We start from the raw sequence: 25,745 nt of genomic DNA on the forward strand, positions 1-25,745 counted from the left end.
GTGTCTATGGGTTATAAACAATTCAAATCATGTTTTTATATCACAAAGAAGTGATCTAAACGTGTGGAGCAAGGATTTTTAACGTTTGGGAATTAACAGCAGCCTATTGTACATTGTTGTATATATACTAGGGGGGCGAGCCCCCCTGCGCGCTTTGCGCGCCAACCCCCCTCGTTTACAATTTCATATGAGTATATGTTTAATAATATAAAATTTTATATAATACTTCCATTGTACAGACGTTCTCATCCAGTTGAAAGATTAGCATTACACTTAGAAAATAAACAAAATTTAATTTTCCCTGAAAATGAAGAAGTATTGATGTCGGTTTACCAGCGTTACGTAAATGTGTTATTACGTAATCGAAAATTAATTTTTGATCTAAATTCATTTTTTTGTATCTAAGAAGATATTCATTTTTATAAAATTCCAGTTGACTATTTAAATCTTCTTCATCAACAAGAGTTTTTAAAAAATCCAGATTCGGTGCTGGTAAACCGACATCAATACAGCTTAAATTTTCAAATTCTAAAATATCATTTATTTCTTTCAAAGCTCTGTTTTCATGATTATCTTTAAAACCTTCCAAAAAATATTTTTTATAAGTTTGCCAAACGTCTCGAATCATTGGTATATTGTTAATAATTATAAACCAAGGGAAAAATTTTCTAAGTTGTTTCGGCATCATTATTAAACAAGCTTCGTCAATATTTTTTTTATTTCTAGATCGCTATCTACTAATCCCATTGCAATCGCCGTTTCTCTAAATGTATCGTATTTAATACCCTTATAAGTTCTTAAATCGTCGAATGATTTGCAGCCTTTAGCTTTGTGTAAAATTAATTTTAAATAAAACCGTTCAACATCTTTTGGCACAACACTAACTATTCTTCCCAATGTATTTGAAAATTGTGATCTCCGTTCCCAAATTCAAAATTTTTTATTGTACTTATAGTCTTGTAAATTATTTACGTACGTGAATTTTCTAGCATGAACATCATTTTTATTTAAATCAAACCACGCTGTTAAAGTAGTACCAGGCTTTTTGGCTGCTTCTACTTCTTCATTTTCAGGGAAAATTAAATTTTGTTTAATTTCTAAGTGTAATGCTAATCTTTCAACTGGATGAGAACGTCTGTACAATGGAAGAAACCAAAATAACCAAATTAACCATAATAATTTTTGGTTCTTGTACAAAAAATCAAAGTAACCATAATTATCACATTTATGACCCTATTATTTAAATTATTTTTGTACCAAATGAACGAAAGGTCACGTGACGTAATTATGTGATCGTCGCGTGATCGAAAGTTCAAAGTCACGTAATGTTAACGTATAGAAAGGTCAGTCACTTGATGATCGCGTTATAGAAAGGTCAGAGTCACGTGATGATCATGTGATGATCGAAAGGGGTCAAGGATCAAAGTCACCATAATAATCACCACCTGATCAAAAGGTCAAGGTGTCGTGATAATCACGTGATCAAAAAGTCAAATTCAAATATTTCGATCGAAAGGTCAAAGGTTCAAATGGTCAACATGGCAAAAGGTTACATGACCTCATTACGTGATCATCATGTGCCTCTGATCTTTCGATCACGTGGTGATCACGTTATGACGCATCGCATGATGAACGAATTATAACGCTCAAGGTTACGTTATCATCAAGCGGTTCGTTACTTAACGTAACGTTACTTAAGCACGTAATCGTCACGTGAACGAAAGGTTAAAATCACGTAATCAAAAAACCAAAATAACCATAATTATCACATTTATGACCCTATTATTTAAATTATTCTTGTACCAAAACGCGCAAGGTTACACTATAATAAAATGTTTAAAATGGCGAAAGGTAAAGAGGTCACGTGACGTAATCACGTGATCGTCACGTGATCGAAAGGTCAAAGTGACATAATCAAAAGGTCTGTCACTTGATGACATCGTTATAGAAAGGTCACATGACCTTTTAATCACGTGATCATCAAGTGATGACGTCATATGATCATTCGACCGAATCACGTGATCATCACGTGATGACGTCATGTGACTTTTCGACCAAATCACGTGATCATCGCGTAATGACGTCATATGACCATTCCACCGAATGGCGGCGATAATGACGTCATATGACCATTTCACCGAATGGCGGCGATATTATCTTATAATATAGAGAGAAATATAGTTTTACTACAGTTAATTTTAAAATATAAATTGTTAAAGATCAATATCAACTCATACCTGAACGATTAATTATTGCTTGTTCAACTAAGTATACGTGCGTCAAGATTATATAAAATGTTAATATCTATTATTGTCAACTAGTCAGGTATTTTCTTAAGCAACATTATTACGGAGTATATGAAAAATATTATTAACAATCATTTTGTAATTACCTAAGTACTATGAGGTGTCGTTGAAAAGTCAATTTTCCCTACAATTCAAATTTCCAATCCTCATATTTTTAACAATCATACTTTTCCAGCCTCTTTTATTTAAAAATTCAAATTCTCCAGTATCTCTCACTTTCACCATCCCACTCTTGCCTCCTGGTCCACTTACCGTATTTTCGGATTTCAGAACTGCTGCTACAAAAGAAAGAAATTGGTGTACTGTGTCTGAGCTGAGTGCATTATCGGAAAATTCTTACGTATGAACTTTACCTTTATCTATTATTGTATCTTGATTTTTGCATAGTTAGCTTGTTGGTATCGGCCTGGACATATCGACTGTGGGTGGAGTTTGTCGGGCTATTGCCAGCGAGGGCCTGGGTTTTGCGTGTGCCGCGCGCAGGCAGTGTGGGTGGAGGTTTCGGTGGGATCAGTGATCTCATCCTCCTCTGCTTCGTCTAATATCGTTACTGCCTTTCAGACTACTTCCCCCTCTAACGATGCATTGAGCCGGCCATTGCCATTGTCATCATCACTTGCATCATGCTCACTGAAATCACTGCCATTCTCACCATCGATTACACCTCTCAAGCGCTCTAGATCGTCGCCAGAAATTGATTCACGTTCTCTTAGACAGTGGTGAGGTGGTGTGAACGTCCAGCGCGTTGCACCACTGAGCCAGCACATGTCTGCTGTAAGGTGAGTCAGAAGCAACAGGTGATGCCTACCACAGTGGAAGAGTCAAAAATTAAAAAAACAAATAGCAATTCTAAAGCCCCCATTCCATCGAGAGGCAAAAATGTGGACATTCAAGTGAGCGTACCATTAACGATCAGCAGTCTTTCCTCACCTCACAAGTTCCTTGTAGCTTGCGCACTGCGCCAGCGACCACCACGAGTACCACTACTACATCCACCTACTCAACTGCTAGACTTACAACAACGACAACTACGACTGGTGCGATTCCATCTACCTCGAGCTTTGCTTTACCAACTTCAATACCGGCACCTCAAATAACCAAACAAAATGCGCAGACTGCAGATAGTGAACAATGACTACTCCTGATCGATCTTCTCGACCAGCGCCTGGAATCGAAGTTCAGTCGAGACAGGGGCACTTTGCTCCGGTGATGGTGGGGGCGTCGGCTCGGCTCGCAGGTAGCTCCGCAATCTCTGGTCCGCGAGATGTAGCAGGACTCGTTGGTGTAGGTGCAACTCCTTGGCGGCGGCTCCTGTCTTGCGTCCTCGAAGTGTCCTGTCGATATAGGTTTGAGGAAGGAAAGGGTGGTGGAGAGATCCTCGGATAAATAACAAAGGCGATTTATCCGATTCCAAAAATGTCGATTTATTGTTTATACTCTTGTTTCGATTCGGAGTGAGCTCGAATTCACTCACTTACAGGCTCATACTTAATACTACTACGCTATACTTTGACTGCGCGTACCATTCCTCGCCATCTGGCGGCCGCTTTACAAACTCACTGATCAAGTCTCTCATGAGTGACGTCTGGCAGAGGCCGTGTTTACATCAACAGCTTCGAAGCTGAGCACGTTTCAGCCTATTGTCTGTACGCGTAGCAAGAGAAAGTTGCTACGTAAGGAGGCGGGGCTATTTGTACCTATCGAATCGGCCTAATTAACGGATTTTTAATTTCATTAGTAAATACAACAGTATATTTCTCATTTTATCAATATAATACCACGTCTACCACGGAATTTTCGTGTACGGAAAGAATATTGGAAAGATTTCATTCCAATCTAAACTTCCTTTGATATAAAAACGAGTTTCCTTCTTCGACCTGCAGTTATCTCAATTATTTCCAAAAATGTAATCATATCTAAAAGGATCTTAAGATACAACTTATCGTAACAGTAGACCAAGAAAAAGAAAATTCAATGGCAACCAACATACTTTGAACGCAGATGGTGCTGACGTTGAAAGTGCAAGTGCGAAAAACTGCGAGCTTCGTCAATCGATAGTATTACAGTTAATGCATCGTTCCGTTAATGTTTTATCGAATTTTTTTCTGTGTTTTCAACGCTATCTAGTTTTTTAATATGTGCTTAGTATCAAGGTTCTGTAACATTCGAAGACACTGCGTATCGAGGCCTTGGTTTTAAAATGATCATAAAATGCAAGTGTGGATCCACAAAAGTTAATTCAGGCCCTCTAATAAATACTGATTTTGAAACTACTCGCAGAATAGTTTTTGTTATGTGCCTTTTAGGCATTGGTCGACAAGGATTAAATCTGTTTTGTAATTACATGGACATTTGTCCTGGTATATCGGAGAACACATATAATAAAATATACGATCATTTTCATTCTGCATCAAAAAATATGTTTGAATATTACTGTAAAAAAGCAGTTGAAGAAGAAAAAAAAGCGAACGAAGAACAAGGGAAACCCCTTCTTGATTTTAAAGTATCCGCAGATGGTACGTGGAAGAAGAGGGGGTTTAAATCCTTATTTGGAGTTACCACTCTCATAGGATATTATTCAGGAAAAGTAATAGATCTGATGGTTCAAAGCAGCTTTTGTCAGTCATGTGCGATGTTCAGTAACAAATCTAAGAATTCTGAAGAATATTTAGAGTGGCAAGAAGAACATGATGAAGAGTCTTGCATTTAAAATTACGACGGCTCAGCGGGAAGCATGGAAGTGGAATCGGTGAATTAAATGTTTTTGCGATTTGAAGAATTACACGGTGTAAAGTACGTTACTTACATAGGTGACGGGGATTCGAAAACATTTTCAGCGCTTTTCAATGTGAACCTACAATAACGAGCCAGTGGTTGTAAAAAGTGAGTGCATAGGCCATGTGCAAAAGCGTATGGGCTCACGGTTTCGAAGTGTAAGAAAATCAAAACATTTGGGTGGCAAGGGAAAGTTAACCGAAACTTTGATAAAAAAGTTGAGCACATATTATGATTTAGCCATTTTGAGAAATGTTGACAGTGTTGAAGGGATGAAACGTGCTATTTTGGCTACTTATTATCATCTCATATCTACCGATGAAAATTCGAGGCACGAGTACTGTCCTGCGGGCGACGACAGTTGGTACATCTAGCAACAAGCCGAGGCTCTTGGTATTGATCCTGAAGATCATCCTACTCCATTACACCCGGACATACAGAAAGAAATTCTACCAATTTACGAAGATTTATCTCGAGAAGATTTGCTAACAAGATGTTTAGGCGGGCACACCCAAAACGCAAATGAGAGCTTTAACTCTACGATTTTGCGATTGGCCCCTAAACATTTGCATTGTGGCTTAAAAGTAATCGAAGTAGCATCATTTATAGCTACTGCTATTTTCAACGAGGGCCATAGTACATTATTTCTATTAATGGAAAAATTCGATATTCAAGTTGGTACACAAAGCTTCGAATTTGTCGAAAAAATTGACGCGGCCCGCGTCATAAGACAGAACAGACGTAGCTCCCTCGAGTCGAAAGAAGCTAGAAAACCCAAAACAGACGAGTCCTTAAAGCGAATTCAAGCTTTAGAGGCCGAGGAAGGATTGTTGTAGGCGCTGGAATAGCAGATTAGAACGTAAGCATTTTAAATACAATTTTTCAAACGATAAAAGTTTTCAAAAACTTTAAACGCGTTTCTCGAAATAACATTTTCGCAACTGGCGTGCAACATAACTCCACGAAAAATCAACCGATCTTCAAAAATCAAAGTTTTTCTAATTTGTTATTAAATTACCTTTAATATGAACCAAAAAAATATGAAAAAAAGAATGAAAAATATTGTTTTTGGCCCATCGAAGTGTGAAAAAAATGGTGAAAAATCAATTTTTTTTTCAAATGGCCCCCTTTTTTTTTAATTTCCACTTTTTTCATGATTTGGTTGGTTCATATTGAAAGGAAGGATGTTAACAATTAAAAAAAATGTTGCAAAATGCACGCGAGATGCTGTGAGCAGGAGCTTGTAACTCCGCCATCCTGCAAGATTTTGTCTTGAAAAAATTCACAGAAACATTTCAAAACATGTACAAAATGACCTATAAATTTCAATCACATTGAATCATTGCTTCTAATAAAAAAATCGCAAAAAACGCCCAAATAACCCCTTGTAAAGGTATCTCTCCCCTTAAGTACGGTAAAATTTAAATATAATAATTAAAATAAGACCGTTAAACGAACACGTATAACGCTTGATCTCGCGAGCCAAGAGGCGGTACAGCCAAGAGGTACACTATGCTACGCGAGGCTGACGACAGCGCACATGGGCCAATTGTCGTTTGAATGTACGCATGAGTGTAACCGACTAACGCACACCGACGCATTAGATCGAGCCGCACATATATGTATCCCGCGTATGTATGCAAGCTGAATACAGAGAAAGCGTAGCACCCGCAGGAGAGATGAAATCCGTGGCATAATTCTAAATGGCTCGGAGTAGAAAAAACAACGCACGCGCGCTCACAAGCTCGCGTATCACCAAGAGCTTGACCTATGACCCGAGATAATTGTTAGGCTCATCTCTGACTCGAGATAATTATTGGGCACATCTTTGATCTGCGGACAACAAGTCAACAAGTGACGAAATAGCTTTTAGATCTGCGATTTGTGGAAAAGAACCAAGACGTGCCCCCGCCGAAAAGATGCATTATTAAGGTGGTTCTTTCAACATTTGTTGAGACATGAGACCTACCTTACTGTATAGATAAAACCATGCTGAATCCAATGATATAACTATTTATAGGGCTAACGCTTCAAAATTTCGAGATATTTTATCTCAAAGTATGCCATTTTAACACGAGACGCATAGAACGACCTCCATTCATATGGTATTTCTAATCAAAAATTAATTTTTTCGGGTATCGGAGTATATAGGTTTTATAGAAAAAACTCTCATCTTTCAGCCTGTGTATCGTAAAATGGGGCTTACGCTGCAAAAAATCAAGATTTTTCACGTCAAAGTGAAAAAAACGATGTTTTTGCTATGAATCAGCTGATGTCAGGCTGCGCAGTGCTCACTGCGCATACAAAATATACAGCTCTAGGCAAGAGTTCACTATAGAAAAACTTGAACTGAAAGAACCACCTTAAATTAGTATTAAAACAGCATAAAACTTAGGCCTCGGGGCAGATCATTCTATACCTTCGAGTAAGGCGAAGCTCTGTGCGTGAACACTCAGAATATTATAGTAGGGACTCCGCAACATATTAAACGGACTTGTAATAAAATATACTTAACGAGTAACTTCGAATAAAACATATGTTACGGCTGGAGAGCCAATTTATTATTAATAATATATATTGATTTTATTCTGGCTGGTGACAACGAGGAAAGTATATATGATGTTAGTTATTTGTGTGGAGTGGAGTAGTCGTTATTATTTGTTATAATAAATTACACTGCAATATTATTCATCCATTCAAATACAAAAGTTTAACTTACACCTAGGCTTACTCAACTAATTAAAAATAATATTCATAAGCCTGGTGGACGATTCTCGGTGTAGATCGTGGCTCACTCTGCAACTGGTTGGCTGGCGTTCCTGGTCGGCTGCACTGCACTAACTGCACTAGTCTCGATTACAAATTACACTCCGCATTGGACTCGCGGCACAATTTAATACAAGTCTAAATGATATAATATCGCGGTACAAAGTGACGTGAGCTCTGCCCACCGAATAAGTTGATAGTCGAATCGCACAGAGGCCTCCGTGGGTCCTCAATATATACTACTAGATTTCGCATACAAAAATAGGAGAAAGTACCTGTCAGCACCTGCTCATCCGTGAGAATCTGACGACAGCTTTTACTAATTTTTACGAGTTTATTGGTCTTCCTGTTAATCCGACATCGCCTCAAATTTAATCAATGCTTTGCATGGCGTGTCTATTTCACACCTTTGTAACAGGTGTAGATTTCGATGTTCTTTTCATAGAACTCGATGTTTTTACCAATTTTATAGTTTTGTTTTTCACTTAGCTTGATGTCGTCAGATCCCGTCGATTGAGGCTGGCGCGTCCGTTCGTAGAGTGAAATTTCATGTTTATCGTTATTTGAATATACATTATTTTTTAGAATATTATAATTGTTTATAATAAAATAAGGGTGACGTGACACATACTTGTATTTTGCGAGAAGCAATAGAAATTCATTAACTGCGCACTAGCTTTTGTAACTGTAATTATACAGCCGCGAGTGTTGAATTGACGTATTGTATACGCAAACGGTAAAGCTCGTGAGGGTACATCCGAGCTTGCACCAGCTAAGCCGCCGCCACCACCAGCCAGGTACCGACGGCCAAGCAGCAGTCTAGCAGCAGCCGTTCGACGCAGCAGACCAACAGCCACTACCAGCATCAAGATCGACGATCATCTGCCGACGTAGCTTGTAAGCTTTGTTTCTATAGTATTAAGTTATTTGGTTTATAATAAAGTCTTGTGGGTGAATCTCATCGGAGCATTATACATTTATTTCATGTTCCTTCCCTCAGTGAGCAACAGTAACAATTCATTTTAAATAATAAAGTTATTACCTAATGCAAAAAGGTCTATAACAAAACTAGTTACTACTAGTAAAGTAGTTACTTAAAAGAAAGTAGTTAAAGTTCATCATATGCTTAGCTTGAGGCTGTAGTGGTGGCCAATTGTCCATCGAACAAAATGAAATTATGTAGGACAAAACAGATTTATGCTCTATGTTGGAATCTTGCGGCAAACAGCTTAGATATCCCAAATACTCTTTGCTGAAGGTTTTTGAACTAATATAAGTGTGTTTAAATGCCTATGATTATCTAAGTGGACAAAGTACTTTCAAATCGGCTATTGAAAAAGGTTGTTATACTTGTTCTTCAAAAAAATTTTTTTCACTTTTACAGCCTATTACTGTGAATATAATATTAAAAATATTTAAGCCCTCTTAGAGCTCTTAATGGCGAGAGAGAAACTAACGAGTACAAGTTGTTAACGTATAAAAAAATCAGTTGGCAGTAATGAACAAATTTTACCCGAACAAATTCAATTACCTAATCTTGCCACATTAATATGAAAATGGAACGAAGTTTTTAAGTTCAGCGGAAAGGTTTAACCTTTCGAGTTTTAATTAAAGATCAAGTATTTTCGGCTTTCGAGTTTTTATTGAAGATCAAGTATTCTCTGTGGGCTCAATGGGCATCTCACAAGCTTGAATTTCAATGCAAACGCTGAATTTGTTCGATGATCTGTATTTTTAAGTACAGTAAACGAGCCGTTCACCTGCTCGTTGTGAAAATGCTGCTGAAGTATGGAAGTCTCTGTTACTCGTGCTTTCCTAGGATTTCGCTAGTGCTTGTCTCTCGTTGCCCTTTCTTTTAAAGAATATGTTCAAATGCCACCCTCAATATACGATAATTAATAAATATTCTCATTACTAATTATATTCTTGACAATTTCACGATGATTTTTCGGGGTGGCCTAACAGACAATGAACGTTTCGGAACTGCGTATGTTCTATTGTATGTTGTTTATATGGTTTTTTAATAGTATCACCTGTTAATTCAAAAAGTATCAGAAATCTAAAGTATCTTAGCAAACAGAAATATTAATCATAATAATATTTTTTTAGGCCGCTGCTGCAGCTGCAGCTGCATCGCCATTACTGAAAGCTCCACTCTCGTCAACACAGCAAGCTTCATATGCAGCAGCAGCCACATATACAGCTGTTGCAGCTCGAGCATATGGAGCTGCTGCTGCTAGTCAACCTGTTGCAGGGTATACAACTGTAGCTGGGTAAGTAAATACTTAAGCTATTCATAATTTTGATTATTTACTTTCATGAAGTTAGAGCAACCAATGTGTAAATATAGGAATATCAATATATTTGTGCCAGAAACAAGGCTATAAAAATCAATAGTTTCATACGATGCATATATGATACATTCATAGAAAAACTAAAATAAATAATAAGTCTAAAGTTTGTATATTGATAAAGTATGTGAGTTCGAAGTTATATGAGAAGTTTATGAATAGTTAAATGATAGTTACCTATAAAAGTCAACGAATAAAGAAAAAAGAAAAACCTAGAGTAAAAAGTAAATGGGAAACAAGTAAACGTTAAAGCTTTTTTTCGCACAAATTTTTTTGTTTAAGCAACCATAACTTTTTAACTAAGCAACAAATCTCAAACTTGAGCACTGATCATGAAAGGGCATTAAATTCTACATAAAATTTCGTATGGGCGAAGTCATTTCAAGGCCTTAAACATGGAAAAAAATCGCATCAATCGTGAACAAAAAATATCGTCCCTTTGAGCGTTGGTGGGTTAAAATGCATGAAAAATCGGAAAAAAAAATTTTATTCAGAAACGGATTGTAACTATTGCTTCTTATTGTACACATAAAAACCAACTTTTTTTGTGCATAAAATATTTTTCTACGACCCTTTGAACGCAGTGTACATGCGAACGAAAAAAAAGATCGTTTTTGCACTAAAAGGGTTGTATATTTGTGAAAAAAGCTCGTTAGACAATCTTTAAAAAAAGGATTTAAAGGTGTAGTCAAAACCTATAATCCATAGGCTTAAAATGTTTCTACGACCCTTCTAACTAAAATGGCCAGAGAAATAGCGGAGACAAAAAAGCAATATTTTTGATTCGTTAATCGTTAATAAAATTTGACAAATAAATAAATAAATAAATAAACCTAATAACAATTGATATAGCTTTAAAGTGCTAGTAAAGACCTCTCGAATGAAGCATTCAATATGTCAATCCGACTTTTTTGAATGAGCTATAAAACTGAAGTTTACTCATTTTTCGCTCAGGTATGGCAAAAGTAATTGACGGGCAGTGTATGTGCAAAAGAGATTTTTTTGCACATTGTCTAAATTATTAGAAAAATTGTATTTCAAATTGATCCGAGCACTGTAGAAACTTTTACATTGTAAATAAATTAACGAAAAACAAAACTTGAAATCTAATCGAGTTAGATTCGGAATTTAACTTCCTTGGCTATTTAAAAAGATTCCTCAATATGTCGACTACTAGCTGATAAAGTTTTGTTTTGAGCTTTGAAGTGAATCGGAATGTAGACATCATCATCAACTAGTGTCGAAAAATGTGCATTAAACATCGAGAAAAGGCCGTTTTTTGCGAATTTACGTATTTTGGGCCTTTTTCTGACATTTTTTAACTTTTTTTAACGACTCATTATTCATTCATGATTTTCAGTGTATCAGTTCACGAAAATTCCTATAGTCCTGCAGAAGCAATAGTAATTATTTCGATAATATTACGACCTACCGACGTCTCTGAGGGGGCTACACGAAAATACCTAAAATCGGTTAGGCATTGCTTGTTTTTCCTAAAAATTTTCAGTTATTGCGGGCATTGCCTAAATTGTTTAGAAATTTTCTATTATTTTTATGGCTTTCAGTTATGTTTTAAAATTATAGGCATTTCTGTTTTTGCCTAAAAGCGGCTTTTGCCTGTAAACACATACATGGGAGTATGCCAATGCCATAAGACGATTCGTTTTGGCATTTAAAAAATTAATAAGATCACTGTAACCGAAAAGTTACAAAAGTTCCGTTTCTCGACGGGACAATACGTCCATTACAAAATTAGAGAAAATACAGAGCAAACAATCATCCTCATTTACTGGAGGTTTTGTAAATCTTAACTTTATCCTCACTTAGGCGGTTGCTGCGTAAATCTTGAGGTCGATATGGGTCCATGATTGACACATGTCTTGCATGCGCGCATAACTAACGGACCTCATGTCACTCTTTGTCCTAAATTGGTGAAGTAACGATCACAACCGTTTTATAGCTTTTCTCAGTTATCCATTCATACTCGTGGCAGCGAGTGATAATTTTTCTGACGCGCGAATCGTATTTTCGCACTAGTTTTATTAGCAGAGGCATAAGAACTAAGCGATAAATCTAGGCCGATCAATTCGGTATTGTTTTTACTGGCTGAGCGTGCCCAAAATTATGGTACTTATTACCTGTCGTGTGTATCATTGAAATTATGCATAGAAGATGCGTGCGCCGCGCCGCATCAAGTCGTAATACATGAGTAGCCACTCACTAGTATGTATGTAGAATGTACAACTGCTATGTTAAATCTATACTAATCTTTAATCACATTAATAATTGCTCGATATAAATATTTATATACAACTTGTAAACAAACATCGACACCTATTTCAATAGTAATTGAGATGGTTCGCTAATTTTATATTATATTTGAAATTCAATGGTGTAATCTGATTTTTATGTTTTATTTTCAGATATGGTCGTGATTTTTCAGACCCCTACATAGGACATGGCATTGGTCCTGTAACAGGATATGGGGTATGGAACTTTTCAAATAATACATTCAATTGTTAAATCAAACAACTTTTTTGCATTTTACATGAAACAGCTCCCATCAATTTCATAAGTAGCTTTTGTGATCAAATGTCGTTGAACACTCCTCGCTTTAAGAACATACCTTAAAGATTTTTGTAGGGACTTTATCTGACAGGTTAGATTTGACTGTCTAATTATGTCCAGGTGGTTGAAAGATCATAATCTTTCACGTATTACTATACTATTGTTAACTCATGTAACATGATTTAATAATAGTACTTACCGATACAAGTGTCATAAGTAACACTTTTTAGCACGGCGTACACTGAGAAAAAAATTCATTGATTCAATGAAATATTTAATTAAATACAATCTATGAAATAATTTCATTGAAATAATCTTTTTTGTATTTATTCTAACAAAATATTGAATCGTTATTACCAAAGTTTTATTGCTTCAACCAATTATTTGATTAAATTAATACATTAAAAATATTTAATTAGATTTCATTGAATCAATGAATTTTTTTTCTCAGCGTAGTTTGGTCCTAATGGTTGGGCCGAAAAGTGTCCCCATGGCACGAGTATCGTACTACATTTTATAGCACTGTTTATGGCACGCTTTTCATGACTCGGCGGCATAAATGTGAATTTTACTACGCAGTGCTATAAATAATTGAGTTCATTCCGACGAGAGAGAAATGAGGGATAAAATCAAACTAGAAACTAAAAAAATAAAAAACCAAACTAAAAACTAAAAAAACAAAAAACCCAACTTGAAAGTAAAAAAAATCAAGAAACAAGAAAAAAAACTCAGAAAATCCCAACACAAGCATCGATGGTTCACATCTGGTGCAATTATGATCGAGAGACTACTCTGATTTTAAGAGTAAGCACTCATTCATTATTCACCAGATGTGAAACATCGATGCTTGTGTTGGGATTTTCTGAATTTTTTTCTTGTTTCTTGATTTCTTAGTTTCTAGTTTGGTTTTTTGTTTTTTTAGTTTCTAGTTTGGTTTTTTGTATTTTTAGTTTCTAGTGTTGGAGCAAATTTGATGTTGATCGCGTAGATTGAGTGGAGCAGGATTAAAATAAAGTGGAGGCACAGAATTAATGTTTAACACTATAAACTTTATTGAAACTGTATGACTCAAAGACTCTATGTGCTCGAACGAATATTTTTTATACAGAGCGTTTAGCTAACAAAAATAGAAGTAAATTTGAGGTGCTCGAAGCAAGCGTTGCGTAGGCAGCAAGGGCTCGGTAGCAAGTGAGGCGCCGCAGCCGGACAAGCGGGGAAGATGCGTGTAGGATGTGCGCAGCAGCGCTCCATCAATCATGTAACTACACGCACGCCTCGCCCGGGGGAACTCAGGGAGACCAGAGGGCCCCGCGCCGATTGCGCTGTCGAGAAAGGCTCTCCCAACATCTAGTTTGGTTCTTTGTTTTAACTATTGATTCATGTTTTTGGATTTTTTTAGTTTTTTTTTAATTATTAAATTTTCTTTAATTAATTGACAAAGATGTTTCACATCTTGCAGCTGTTCATAAACAGCTGATTTTTTTTTTAAATTTTTTAATTTTTAATTTCTTTTTTGTTTAGATTTTTCATTGGAAATCACGTTTCCAAAGTACATTTTTATCAAATTATTTATTGATGACTTATAATATAAAATTAGTGCATTGAGCGGTTGTTGTTAAGGGCTAACAGGGGGCTTAATTATTCATCATTTTTCAATTACAGTATTAGGCTGTAAAAGTAAAAAAAATGTTTTTTTCAATAACACTAATGATAACCTTTTTCAATAGCCTATTTGAAAGTATTTTGTCCAGTTAGATACTAAGAAACAGTTAAGTACATTAATAGTGGGGCTGTTAATACTCAACAAAAGCTTTAAACACGTCTAAGCTACTTGTCGTAGAAATCCAAGAGCAAGCATTAATCGATGGTACCCTAATTTGTTTCATTTTGTCCGATAGCCAAATGGCCATGGTCGCAACCAAAAGCTAGCCATAAGATGAACTGTAGCTACTCCTGTGTACAATTTTTTAGAATTTAGTATTCATTTTTTATCATTTTCCATAAATTAATTTCACTTTGCTATATGTACAAGCAGCTACAGTTCATCTTATGACTAACTTTTGGTTGCGACCATGGCCAATTGGCTATCGAACAAAATGAAACTAATTAACTGTTTCTTAGTATCTAACTGGACAAAATACTTTCAAATAGGCTATTGAAAAAGGTTATCATTTGTGTTATTAAAAAAAACATTTTTTCTTACTTTTACAGCCTAATACTGTAATTGAATAATGATAAATAATTAAGCCCCCTATTAGCCCTTAATTGTATGTTAATATATAACATGATAAAAATTTCAACTTCCTTTAAGAAGATACAGGCTCGTAGTCACGTATACATACATGCATCAATTAATATCAGATTTGACAACGTGCATGATAGTGCATAGTCTGGCGTGGCAGCCAATCACAACGCATAGCGCAAACGCTGTATAGGCAGTTTTATTACCAAAGTTGCGCTCGCTCGGACGAACGGACGGACGCTCGGTTTTTACGGGTTTACCCCTGATACCAAACACGAATATAGATGTTTCACATCAATAAAGAGAATGAAAGTAGATGTCAGTACTGACAAGAAGAGCCTTTTCTCTCCGGATCACCAAATGTTCTGAAAATTGTTGTGCTCTTTTACAATATTTTTAAGCGTAATGTAGTGGGAGACGGATAATGGAGTTGCCCTCAATCAACTCGCCCTGGCAACATCTTGACCCTAAAAAAATTTTCTTTTCGTTTCTATATGCGTCTGTCTGATTGTATGAGTATAAAATGTGGTAGCATATTCCCTACCAGTGTTGCATTTAATTGATTAAAAATTTAATTAAATTGGCCGAAATTAAACAATTAAATCTAATTTTTAATTTTAACGAGTCACGATTCATAATTCAGATTAATTTTAATTTAAAAACTTTCAAAATTATGAACCAATTTGAATTATTAATTTAACAAGTATTAAATTGAAAATTAATTTGAATTAGTAGTCGGGGAATTTTCAAATTAATAATTCAATTGAATGATTAATTTTTAATTTTTAATTTTTAATTTATTATAAAAATAATTTATTAATAAATTTACTCCAAAAAAAGTTTGCAAAATTGTGGCGTAAATTTTGTTTGTGAATGAGTTTCAAATTATCGATAGTACATTTATGAAATTTAAGGGGACACATACACCTTAAACTCCAAAAAATTTTTATTGCTTCATTGAGTATGATTTTTTCGTCCCTTTCCATTGCTTTTTCCGAAATTCCAAAATTTTGATTTTGCCCTGAGATACAGCTAATTCCGTGAACCCATCGAACCAGTAGGTCGCTCTCAAACAGTACTTTTATGACTCAAATTTCGGTAAATACGAAAAATGGAAAAAAATGTGTGCTTAACTGTTCATGCAGAGCAATCTGCCCGTTCGATCGTCTCATCCGAGGTAGTGACCGTAACCATTGATGTTCTGAAGAAGTGTACGCGACCCTGGTGCTGAAGCTCAATCGGCACCCTCTGAAAATTACGATAGATGACCAAAAACACTACTCGCCAGAAAACGCAAAAGAAGAAAAAATTTAACACGTAAAGTATAGGAAAAGGGTTCACGGAAACAGCTGTATCTCAGGGCAAAATCAAAATTATGAAATTTCAAAAAAAAGCAATGGAAAGGGACGGAAAAATCCTACTTATAAAAGCAATAAAAAATTTTTTGAGTTTAAAGTGTATGTGTCTCCTTAAGGTAAGTGCAAGGACTGGAATTCCTACTGTATTGATTACCAGTGCTCTAATGACTGGTCAATATGTAACCATTATTACGCGTTAGAACTAATACTACATTTGAATAATAGAGAGAGACCTCAGTCGATTACAGTAAGTTGGGCAGTGCACGTGAATTAATCCAAATTTGCACATGCTCTCGTTATCTCATAAGAGAAAGTAGTGGTGTGTACATGGTGCGAAAACTTCATCTCATTCCACATCGGCTACTTACACCAGCTACTTTCCGTGCACATATACGAGTTGAAAGAGAGTGAAAAAGAAAAAGAAAAAGAAAAATTCGATTCTCCAATTCTGGCAATTTGAAATTAACACTAGATTTGAATTTTTAATTTGATCAGTTTGAAATTAACAATAAATTTGAAATTTTAGTTTTAGCAGTTTGAAATTAATAATTAATTTGCATTTTCAATTTGAGCAGTTTGAAATTAACAATTAATTTGAATTTTTAATTTGAGCAGTTCGAAATTAAATTTGTTAAATCAAATTTAATTTTTAATCGATAAATTAAAAATAATGCAATGCTGTTCCCTACGTTCAAATTTAACACTCTTACTCAGTCCCTCTCCTCTAACACTTTCATTTTCCAATTTCTATTTCTCTTGGGTTATTTTTGAGATAAAGTATAAACTCCTAGGCTCCTTGGGTTATTTGGGCTACTTTTTTTACGTTATTACTGCATACTTTTTTTTTTGAGGCTTAAGTTGTCGGAGTTCCAGTTGTCGTGGGGTCGAGTTGTCCGAGGGCGAGATGTCAGTAACCCAATAAAGTTTTTAATATTATTTAATATTAATAAATACCATATAATAGTGTATCATGGTATCAGGCTAAAACAGTACAGTCTAACCGACCGTAAAGTATTGGTACTTTGACCTTTTCAAGTCTTGAATTCTTATTAAAAAAATAAACACTCAAGCCCAATTGGCTCACTATGCAAATCTTGAAAAGTAAAACAATTTGAGCTAAAATTAATGTACTTTACTATAAATATTGATGCAAAAGATGGAACAATTTTTTGATTCAGCATCATTGATCAAGTAATCTTATACGCAATGTGGGAATCACATCAAATTGATGTTAGAAATGGGTGAAAAAGAAGGAACAGAAAATTATAAAAATTGTTTTTTCATCTTTTGCATCAATATAATTATAGAAAAGTACATTAATTTTAGCTCAAATTGGTTTGCTTTTTAATCCTTTTTTAGGCACAGTAAACCAATTCGGCCAGAGTGTTTATTTTTCTAACAAATATTCGAGACTTAAAAGACCAAACTACCAAAACCTTTCTTCAGTCACTTGGACTTGACTGTTTTAGGCTAATACTACGATACGCTACTCGGTATTCATTAAAATTAAACAATATAAAAAACTTCATGCTCAAAAATTTTGTGAAAGGGCCTTTAGATAAAACTAATTAAGAGGGGCTTCAACTCATTTTTTACTATGCGCAATGAATCAATAATCATGAAATTTTGTATTTCCGATCAGGAGATGGATACGATTATACCTGTTCTCTTTTTTTTACGTAATTGTCTAGACTTTCGAGTAAATTGAACTGATCGTTGAATTTTGATTTTTATAACCTCTATAAACATGATTGAACTTTCATAAAAGTTTATTTACGTGAGCTTTTAATATTATTTTGTGATAATAAGACTACAGGCATAATTGTACGAAACTCTTAATTTTAAATACAAAGCTCTAAGATGATTAATTCATTATTTATAGAGAAAAATGAGGACAAAATAATTGGATATCAAATACCGACTGAGTGGCTATTTCCGTACCTTAATGCTTTTTAAGCACACTGTGCTTTTTCTAATCGTTTCAAATTGAAATTTGACTGAACATTCTTTAGAATTATTTATAAAATGCGTTTAATCGGTAAATTCATGTAGATAATTATTCTGAAATATTTTAATGTTCTGAAATAAAAATTTAAAAAATTAAAGCCTCTTTCTTGCCCTCAGTTATGCAATATTTTGGGCAATCAATTATTTTTAATTTTTGGCAGGTCACGAAAAAATGTATTACGTACTGATTAATGGATTTATATGTTGTATTTTATAAGGATGGAAGATTGTTCGTTTGTGAACTAATGGAATATTTAAATGCCCTACTAAATTAAAATTACTTTTTGTTAAAAGAATCGTCCTCGCATTTTTATAAAATGATCAAATTTTCAGACAAATCAATAATTGTATTAAATATATTTAACAATTCAAATATTTTTTAATTTCAGGCAACAGTTTATAGAAGCGGTTACAATAGATTTACACCGTATTAAAGGGGTTTGCAATTGAATCTCTATTTATGATTCTAATGACAAATAATGAGTACCATAAATATTATAGGATACTAAACATAGGCATTTGTTATTGGGAATTTTTTTGAATTTTTTGTATAAATATTCTGTATTTGTCGATTTCACCAGACCATTGTATATTTTATCATTTTCATCGAGAACTGAGCTTATCCATGACAAAGTCCAGAATACTCAAAGTTAATGTTAATTAAAATTTTTTATTTTAGATATTGCTTTGTGAATCCGCAGACACTGTTTATATATTTTTATTTCCTTACCAATATGTATACTCAATAAAATTTTACGTTATTAAAAATTTATAATTTGTATGAGTTGTCTTAGTAAGAATTATATTTCATTATACAACTACATGTTTTGAACCCTACTTATTTCAAACTTCAGTTTCTTAAAAAAGTGAACAAAATTGATAAAATTTACTTTCTCATTTTTGGTGCTTGAGTTTGCTTTCGAGGCGCTGGTAGCGCGAGCAATCAATCACGACATCTGAGAGTAATTTTGACCAGCATCTATTGAGAGTGGATTCTGTGATTTTATTCCACGATCCTTCAACGTACCAAATGGACTGTAAGGTATTGAAATCTTTCTAAAATTTTTTAACTCTGGGCGTTGACTGAAGATTCTGAGATTCTTGATTGATAACGATTAAAATTTTTTCCATGTATCAAATAGAAAGCTTTAAACGTAGCCATATTATGCTCAGGTCCATTGTTTGCAGTAGTGGTGTCATGTTTGGCGATGAAAAAAGAACCTCAACATCTGGATGGATTGTTTGAAGAAAGGTATGATTTCGAACGTTATCAAGAAGAATAAGGAGAACTTTAAATGCTAAATTTTTTCTTGTAAGAAATTCTTTAACCTCGACAACAATAGTACTTTATGCAACGGGTACGGATATACTTTTTCAGCGAAACGAGGGGTTGCAGCACGAGCCGAAGGCGAGGGCTGTAACGAGTTTCGTTGGAAAAGCATATCCGTATCAGTTGCATACAATATTTTATGGTACAAAAGCCTAAAAGTAGCGGCGAAGTTGCGATTTTTAGGTTAGCGTGCCATAAAATAAGTTCTAAACCAGTCTTGAAAAATGTTTTTGGTCACCCACACGCTTTTGTTAGATTTAAAAAAGACAGGCAAGCGATCCTTTCACTTGTTCTTCAAAACCCGAGTGGTTTCTGACTTGTACACCAACATTGGTTTACACCCGATAGGTGCCAGCAGAATTGGCGTAAAAAAGCAAAGGGACCTCTTTAGACGCTTTAAAGCCAGTTGCTGATGCTTCATTTTTGGTTAAATAAGTGCGTGATGGCATTTTTTTTCCAGTACAGCTCGGCTTCATCGCAGTTGAACATCTGATCAGGTCATAGCCTTATTCCTTAATAAGATGCTTTTAACTGTGTAGGAAATCGTGTAGCTGCCTCTTCGCCTGCGGAAGCTTTTTTCCCTGAGAAACAAACGTTGGGCAAAGAAAATCTGGCTTTAAATTTCTTGAACCCATCTGTACTAGCTACAAATGATTCAGCTGATGAGCTTTCTGATTTATCCTTTGAAAAATTTTTATATTTTCAAGACTTGTTGAAACAACGAAAAAGAGCGTTGATTTCTGGACAGCGGCGGCTTTCAGCATATAAGCCATCGCAAATATCGGTTCACGAGCAGAGCTTTTTTAACTCTAAAAAGTGCTGTAACAATAAAAATGATGGTTCTATACTTATGATTTTAGTTCAAGATCCACAAAATGTAATTATCTTTAAAATAACAAGTCCTGACTGACAAACTGAGAATCGTGGAGCGAGTGTCGCGCTCTGAACGGCAAGTATATGGAAGACAAGAGCAGCATCACTCCACGCTTCTCATACACTGAGAAACTTTTGGCATGCATCACGCACTAGTCCTTGAGCGCTGCGCGCACGAGCGACACTCGAACTCGCAGCTCACCAAACTGGCGCTCTCCCCTCTCTTATTACAAGCGAGTGTGACTCTCCGGTGAACTTGAGCATCACACACTCAAGTCACTGGTGGAGTCTTCCCACTTTCAGCATCGGCTCACGGAGTTTTGCACCGATATTTCAGTTAACCGCATGTTTATGTTTTTCTTGAATAATAACACACAATGTATGTTATTATTCTAGATAATCTACATAAAAAAGGACTTAATTAAAATTACAACTTGGAATTTTTTACATTTTATTTTTTGTCAATATTTACAAAATATACTTAGGTATTATAGAAAACATTTCTTTTCGTTGTACAGCAGTTACAGGAGGCATGTGTGGGATACAATTTGAGTTAACAACATGATTTTTATTAGATTTAGTAACTATATAAGCCATAAAATGATCATCGAACAAACATTCCTCAAACACTTCTACCGAAAATTCTACTGAAACCGTTTCATCCATAGATACTATTTTTTTTATCGATAAAATCTTTCCGAAACTAACATCAGGATCTTTCAAACTCAAAACTATGAACGATCCAACGTTGTATGTACTACCGTTTATATGAAATTTTTCGAAATCGACATTATTTTTAGATTTACATGACTGGAATGAAATAGGAGATAGTTTTTCGAATGATTCAAAAATCTTGCACATTCTAAGAGCTTGCTTCCTAGCGATAGTTTTTAATAGATTTTGATGCGAATTGGTGGCTGTAGCATTCGCTTAAATATCGCGATGACGCGATTCGTGTCGCATTGTCCAATAATGCAGTGTTGCCGATAGCTAATTGATTATTCAATTTAATTGAAAACATAACTGAATTTGATTCATTCAGTTATCAATTAATATTCAAGTAACTGATAACAGATTGATTCAGTTATCTATTACTTCATTATTAGCTGATAACTGAATAAATTAGTTTTCAATTACTGGATGAATAACTGGTAACTGATTGATTCATTTATTAGTTACCACTCGAGGAATCAACAAATGAATGATTCAATTATCAGTTACGTGACTGGTGACGAATAATTGAATAATTCAGTTATAAGTTACTAAACTGGCAACTTTCAACTTTATCATTCAATTATTGATATTCAATTCTTATACTAATTATCATGTTAATCGAAATCTAATCAAAAAATAAATAAAGAGACAAGCATTTTGAAAAATTAAAGATAAACTAGGTGCAAACGTGGAATTATATGAAAATAGTTCATATCTTTGAGAATATTAATAATTTTTTCATTCTATTGAAAATAATGTTAACCTGACCGCGAGCCCGAAAATTCATTCAGATGACGCCCGTACTAAAATTAAGAAATATTGTTTGTCATATTTTTTAATCCCTTGGGTCGTCCTAAAAATGATTTTTATTTAACAAAAAAATATTTGGCTCTAAAAAGTTCGTTACTTAACCCGAAAAAACCTCAACAATTTTTAGATTATGAATTCTAATGTTAAAAATAATTTTAAATGTTCCAAGCTTGGTATAATCGGCTCAGATCACCAGGAGTTAATTTTTAGAATAATCAATAATATTTTTTGAAGTCCTGAAGCATCCAAAAAATTTCTTCAAAATCGGTATCGGAAAATTGACATCGATATGAATTTTGGTGCCTATAATCTCGGCATTGGGACTTATGCCGATGTCAATGAATAATTAATTCTTTTTGCGACAACAATTATGAACTGTTTATATGTGAGATTTGAGATGACTATTTTCCTCAATGTTTTGTGACAAATATCACATTCAAAGAATTTATTAGATTGTAGTTGTGTGAGTTTTTTTATGTAAATGACTAAGGGAAAATGTCAAATTAATAAAATCTAATGTTTTTATGTGTCGAATTTACATTTGTACTTTGAATATTTCGAATTGAAAATTGACCTTTACGCGTTTTTTGACACATGTTGCACTGATGAGAGCTCGGATTATTATATCTCAACACTGCTATCTTTTTGTTATTTGTATTTATTTTCAAGTGGGTTTTCAAGGAATTTACTTAAATTGAATACAACTATAGGTGAATTAATTTTTTATTTTTTGTTAAAAATGGACCGATCTTTATCATTCAAATAATTAGTCTGACTTTGGTTTTCTACTTTTACCATAAGTAAATAATTTTGATACTTAGTTCTGTTCAAAAATGCATATCACTTACTTGTATAGAGATAATACTATCAGTAGTGCTAGCACCATAAAATGTAGTATTTTCATGTAATGGCACCATCTCGGCTCAAGTCATTGATAAGGAGAAATACGCCATTTTGTCAATTTATCGTCAAATTATGCGAAGAATACATGCAGTATTAGAAATGAACTCATTTCATCATAAGAGTTACAAATAATAGAAAAATAATTGGCAGTTGCATCGATAATTTTTCAAATTATATTTCATACTTTGAATTATAATAATACTAAAATTATATTATTAATTTTAAAAATGTGATGTCTCGATTGTATCTTTGAAATAGACCTGGCATGATTGGTCGTTGAATCTTGGTTATTAACGTGTAATGCAATAAACGCGAGTTAACTTGTAATAAACAAACTGCATTTTGGCAGTTGTTGTTTTCGTAACTTTTTGTCTAGTATGCCGAGTAGTGGGCGATTTCCAAAAAAGTTATTGTTTTGAAATTTCGAAGCACCCGAATAGATTCCAAGCTTGTTTAATTTGACATTGTACGGGTCCAAGCAAAATACAGTCTACAGCAAACAAAAAGATTTTGTGTACTTGTGCTATTTTGTCTACTAATGCATAGTTGCGATGGCCTTTTTCAATCATTCATTCGGTAACTCTCGTCAACTCAAGTCGTGTAGTGCGTCGTTGAAAATTGATAGCGTACAATTTGAAAACTTTACGTTGGCGATAGAGACTGCTATACAACAGGTGAGTACCGAATTAATTAATATTTTTTTAGACGGGTTCATACCAGTAATTTATAAAAGATATAAAAATTGTGTAATAAATATCATCAAACATATGAACCGTTTGCGAGTCCTTTGGTCTTCCTGTCTTTGAGTGCTTAAAACAATTTTTTTTTACATCCGAATTTCTTATCGCACTTATCACATGCGAATTCTTTGTGAATTTCATGTACTTTTTTTTGATATTTTATCAAATTGCTTTGAACTCCAAATTTCTTTTCACATTTTTCGCGTGAAAAATAATTGTGATCTCTATGTTTTAATTTTTTATGGAAGAGCAAATTCGATTTTTTTCTAAACTCCTACCGGCACTTGTCGCATGCAAAATCTATGCGAACATTCTGTCTGTATCTGCACGAGCAAAGTATGTTTATTTTCAAATCTCTTCGCGCATCTTTTACATGTTTAACCTCTAAAGACTGACTAATTAATTTGATTTATTTTCAAATTTTTTCTCGCACCTGTTGCGCTCATATTTTTTTTTGTTCATTGTGAATTATGTCTCGGTGATATAATACATGATTCTGGTATGAATGTCTCCTGACAAATATTACAAATGTATTTTTGTCGTTTTTTGATTTTGAATACATGAAATTTTGATATACATTTGTATGAGTACTGTACATACGTTTACAATTGAAAATCATCATTTAATCTTTGCAAGCGATCGTGTACTGTCCTGTAGTGTCTGAGCAAATGCTATTCAAGTCCATATTTTTTCTCGCATTTCTCGCACACGTAGTCTTTGCGACCTTCGTGAACGGTCTTTTGGTGTCTGGTGAATTTGGATTTTTATCCAAATTTCTTTTCACACGTGTGGCATGCGAAATCTTTCGGGCCTTCGTGTACTGTCTATTGGTGCTTGAACAAATTCGATTTCAAATCAAATTTCTTCTTGGACATGTCGCATGCGTGATCTTTGTGACTTTTTTGTACGGTTCTTTGGTGCATCGACAAATCTGATTTACTTTTAAATTTTTTCTAGCACTTTTCGCATGTCTTTATGTGCAGGAGCAAACTACATCTGACTTTCCCAGATTCTGATAAAAAATCGAAAGATGGTTACGATCAGTTTTAATTATATTCCGTTGCGATCTTTACTTATTACTAAGCTGAATATTTACTGTGTTTTATTTTTTACGAAACTAATTTATAAATGCTGTATTTCAAATTCTAGCATGGCTGATGATGATTCTTCCACTGCAGCAACGTCTAGTTCTGCGGTGCCGGAGATTATTCCACAAAAAAAAAAAGCTGGTCGGAAAAGTACGAAGGTAGCAACTCAAAATGTGGTTCGAACTGCTTTTGAAGAAAAAGAATTTTTAGAAGAGTGTCAGAAGCATTGTGCGATTGACGGAACATTTTTTAAAGTTCTTCCAAGTCAATCATCTGTGGAGGCAGGAGTACTAGCAGAATGCATAGCTTGTCAAACAAAAATTTCAGGACGTGTGGACGCTTCATCCAATTTTAAAAATCATTTGAGGGTAAATCTGTTTGTTATTTAAATGTCTTATTTATTACGTTAAAGTATAACCCAAAAAATTTCTTTTACAAATAGAAAAGTAACCCTTAAAAAAATGTATCACTTGCATACAAGCGAGGTATGGCGATAGTTTTCTTTATAATTCTCAAAGTCATAAATTTAACAATTAAATTTTTTCAGCAAGTTCATCCTGAACGTTTACCGGATTACGAGAACCACAACCCTACTGAAAGCATCAGGAACGAATCAGTGCAGAATCATTACTGATTTCAGACTGAAATTGCAGGTGAATCTTCAATGAAACGGCACCAATTCATTACTGATTCAGCGCTGACCGGTAGTGCAAAATTACAGTACTGATTTTGAGCGGAATTAGTCTTGATTTTGTGTTGATTGTGTACAAAATCGGGGTTGATAAATTGTAAAGTTTTCCCACGGTAATTTGCGAAATATTTCAACGCAAAATCCGCGCAGAATCAGCTATGATTTTGTGTCAATTCCGTACACAATAAGCTCTGATAAATTGTCGAGTTTTAGCCGAGAAAAT

General features: G+C 34.5%; 1 protein-coding gene across 2 annotated transcripts in view; it reads left to right on the forward strand.

Annotated features, from left to right (window-relative positions):
* LOC106649785 (RNA binding protein fox-1 homolog 3-like) overlaps positions 1 to 19,106 on the forward strand; it is a 128,047-nt gene extending 108,941 nt beyond the window's left edge. For both annotated transcript variants that reach the window (XM_014367400.2, XM_014367401.2), the window contains 3 exons: positions 9,957 to 10,120; positions 12,622 to 12,685; positions 18,763 to 19,106. In XM_014367400.2, coding sequence (XP_014222886.1) covers positions 9,957 to 10,120; positions 12,622 to 12,685; positions 18,763 to 18,807 — 273 coding nt within the window. In that variant the 3' untranslated portion in view covers positions 18,808 to 19,106. The remainder of the gene's footprint in view (positions 1 to 9,956; positions 10,121 to 12,621; positions 12,686 to 18,762) is intronic.
* Positions 19,107 to 25,745: the final 6,639 nt, after the last annotated feature.

This window comes from Trichogramma pretiosum, unplaced genomic scaffold, assembly GCF_000599845.2.
Source record: "Trichogramma pretiosum strain Unisexual culture from Peru unplaced genomic scaffold, Tpre_2.0 scaffold142, whole genome shotgun sequence".
NCBI lineage: Eukaryota > Metazoa > Arthropoda > Insecta > Hymenoptera > Trichogrammatidae > Trichogramma > Trichogramma pretiosum.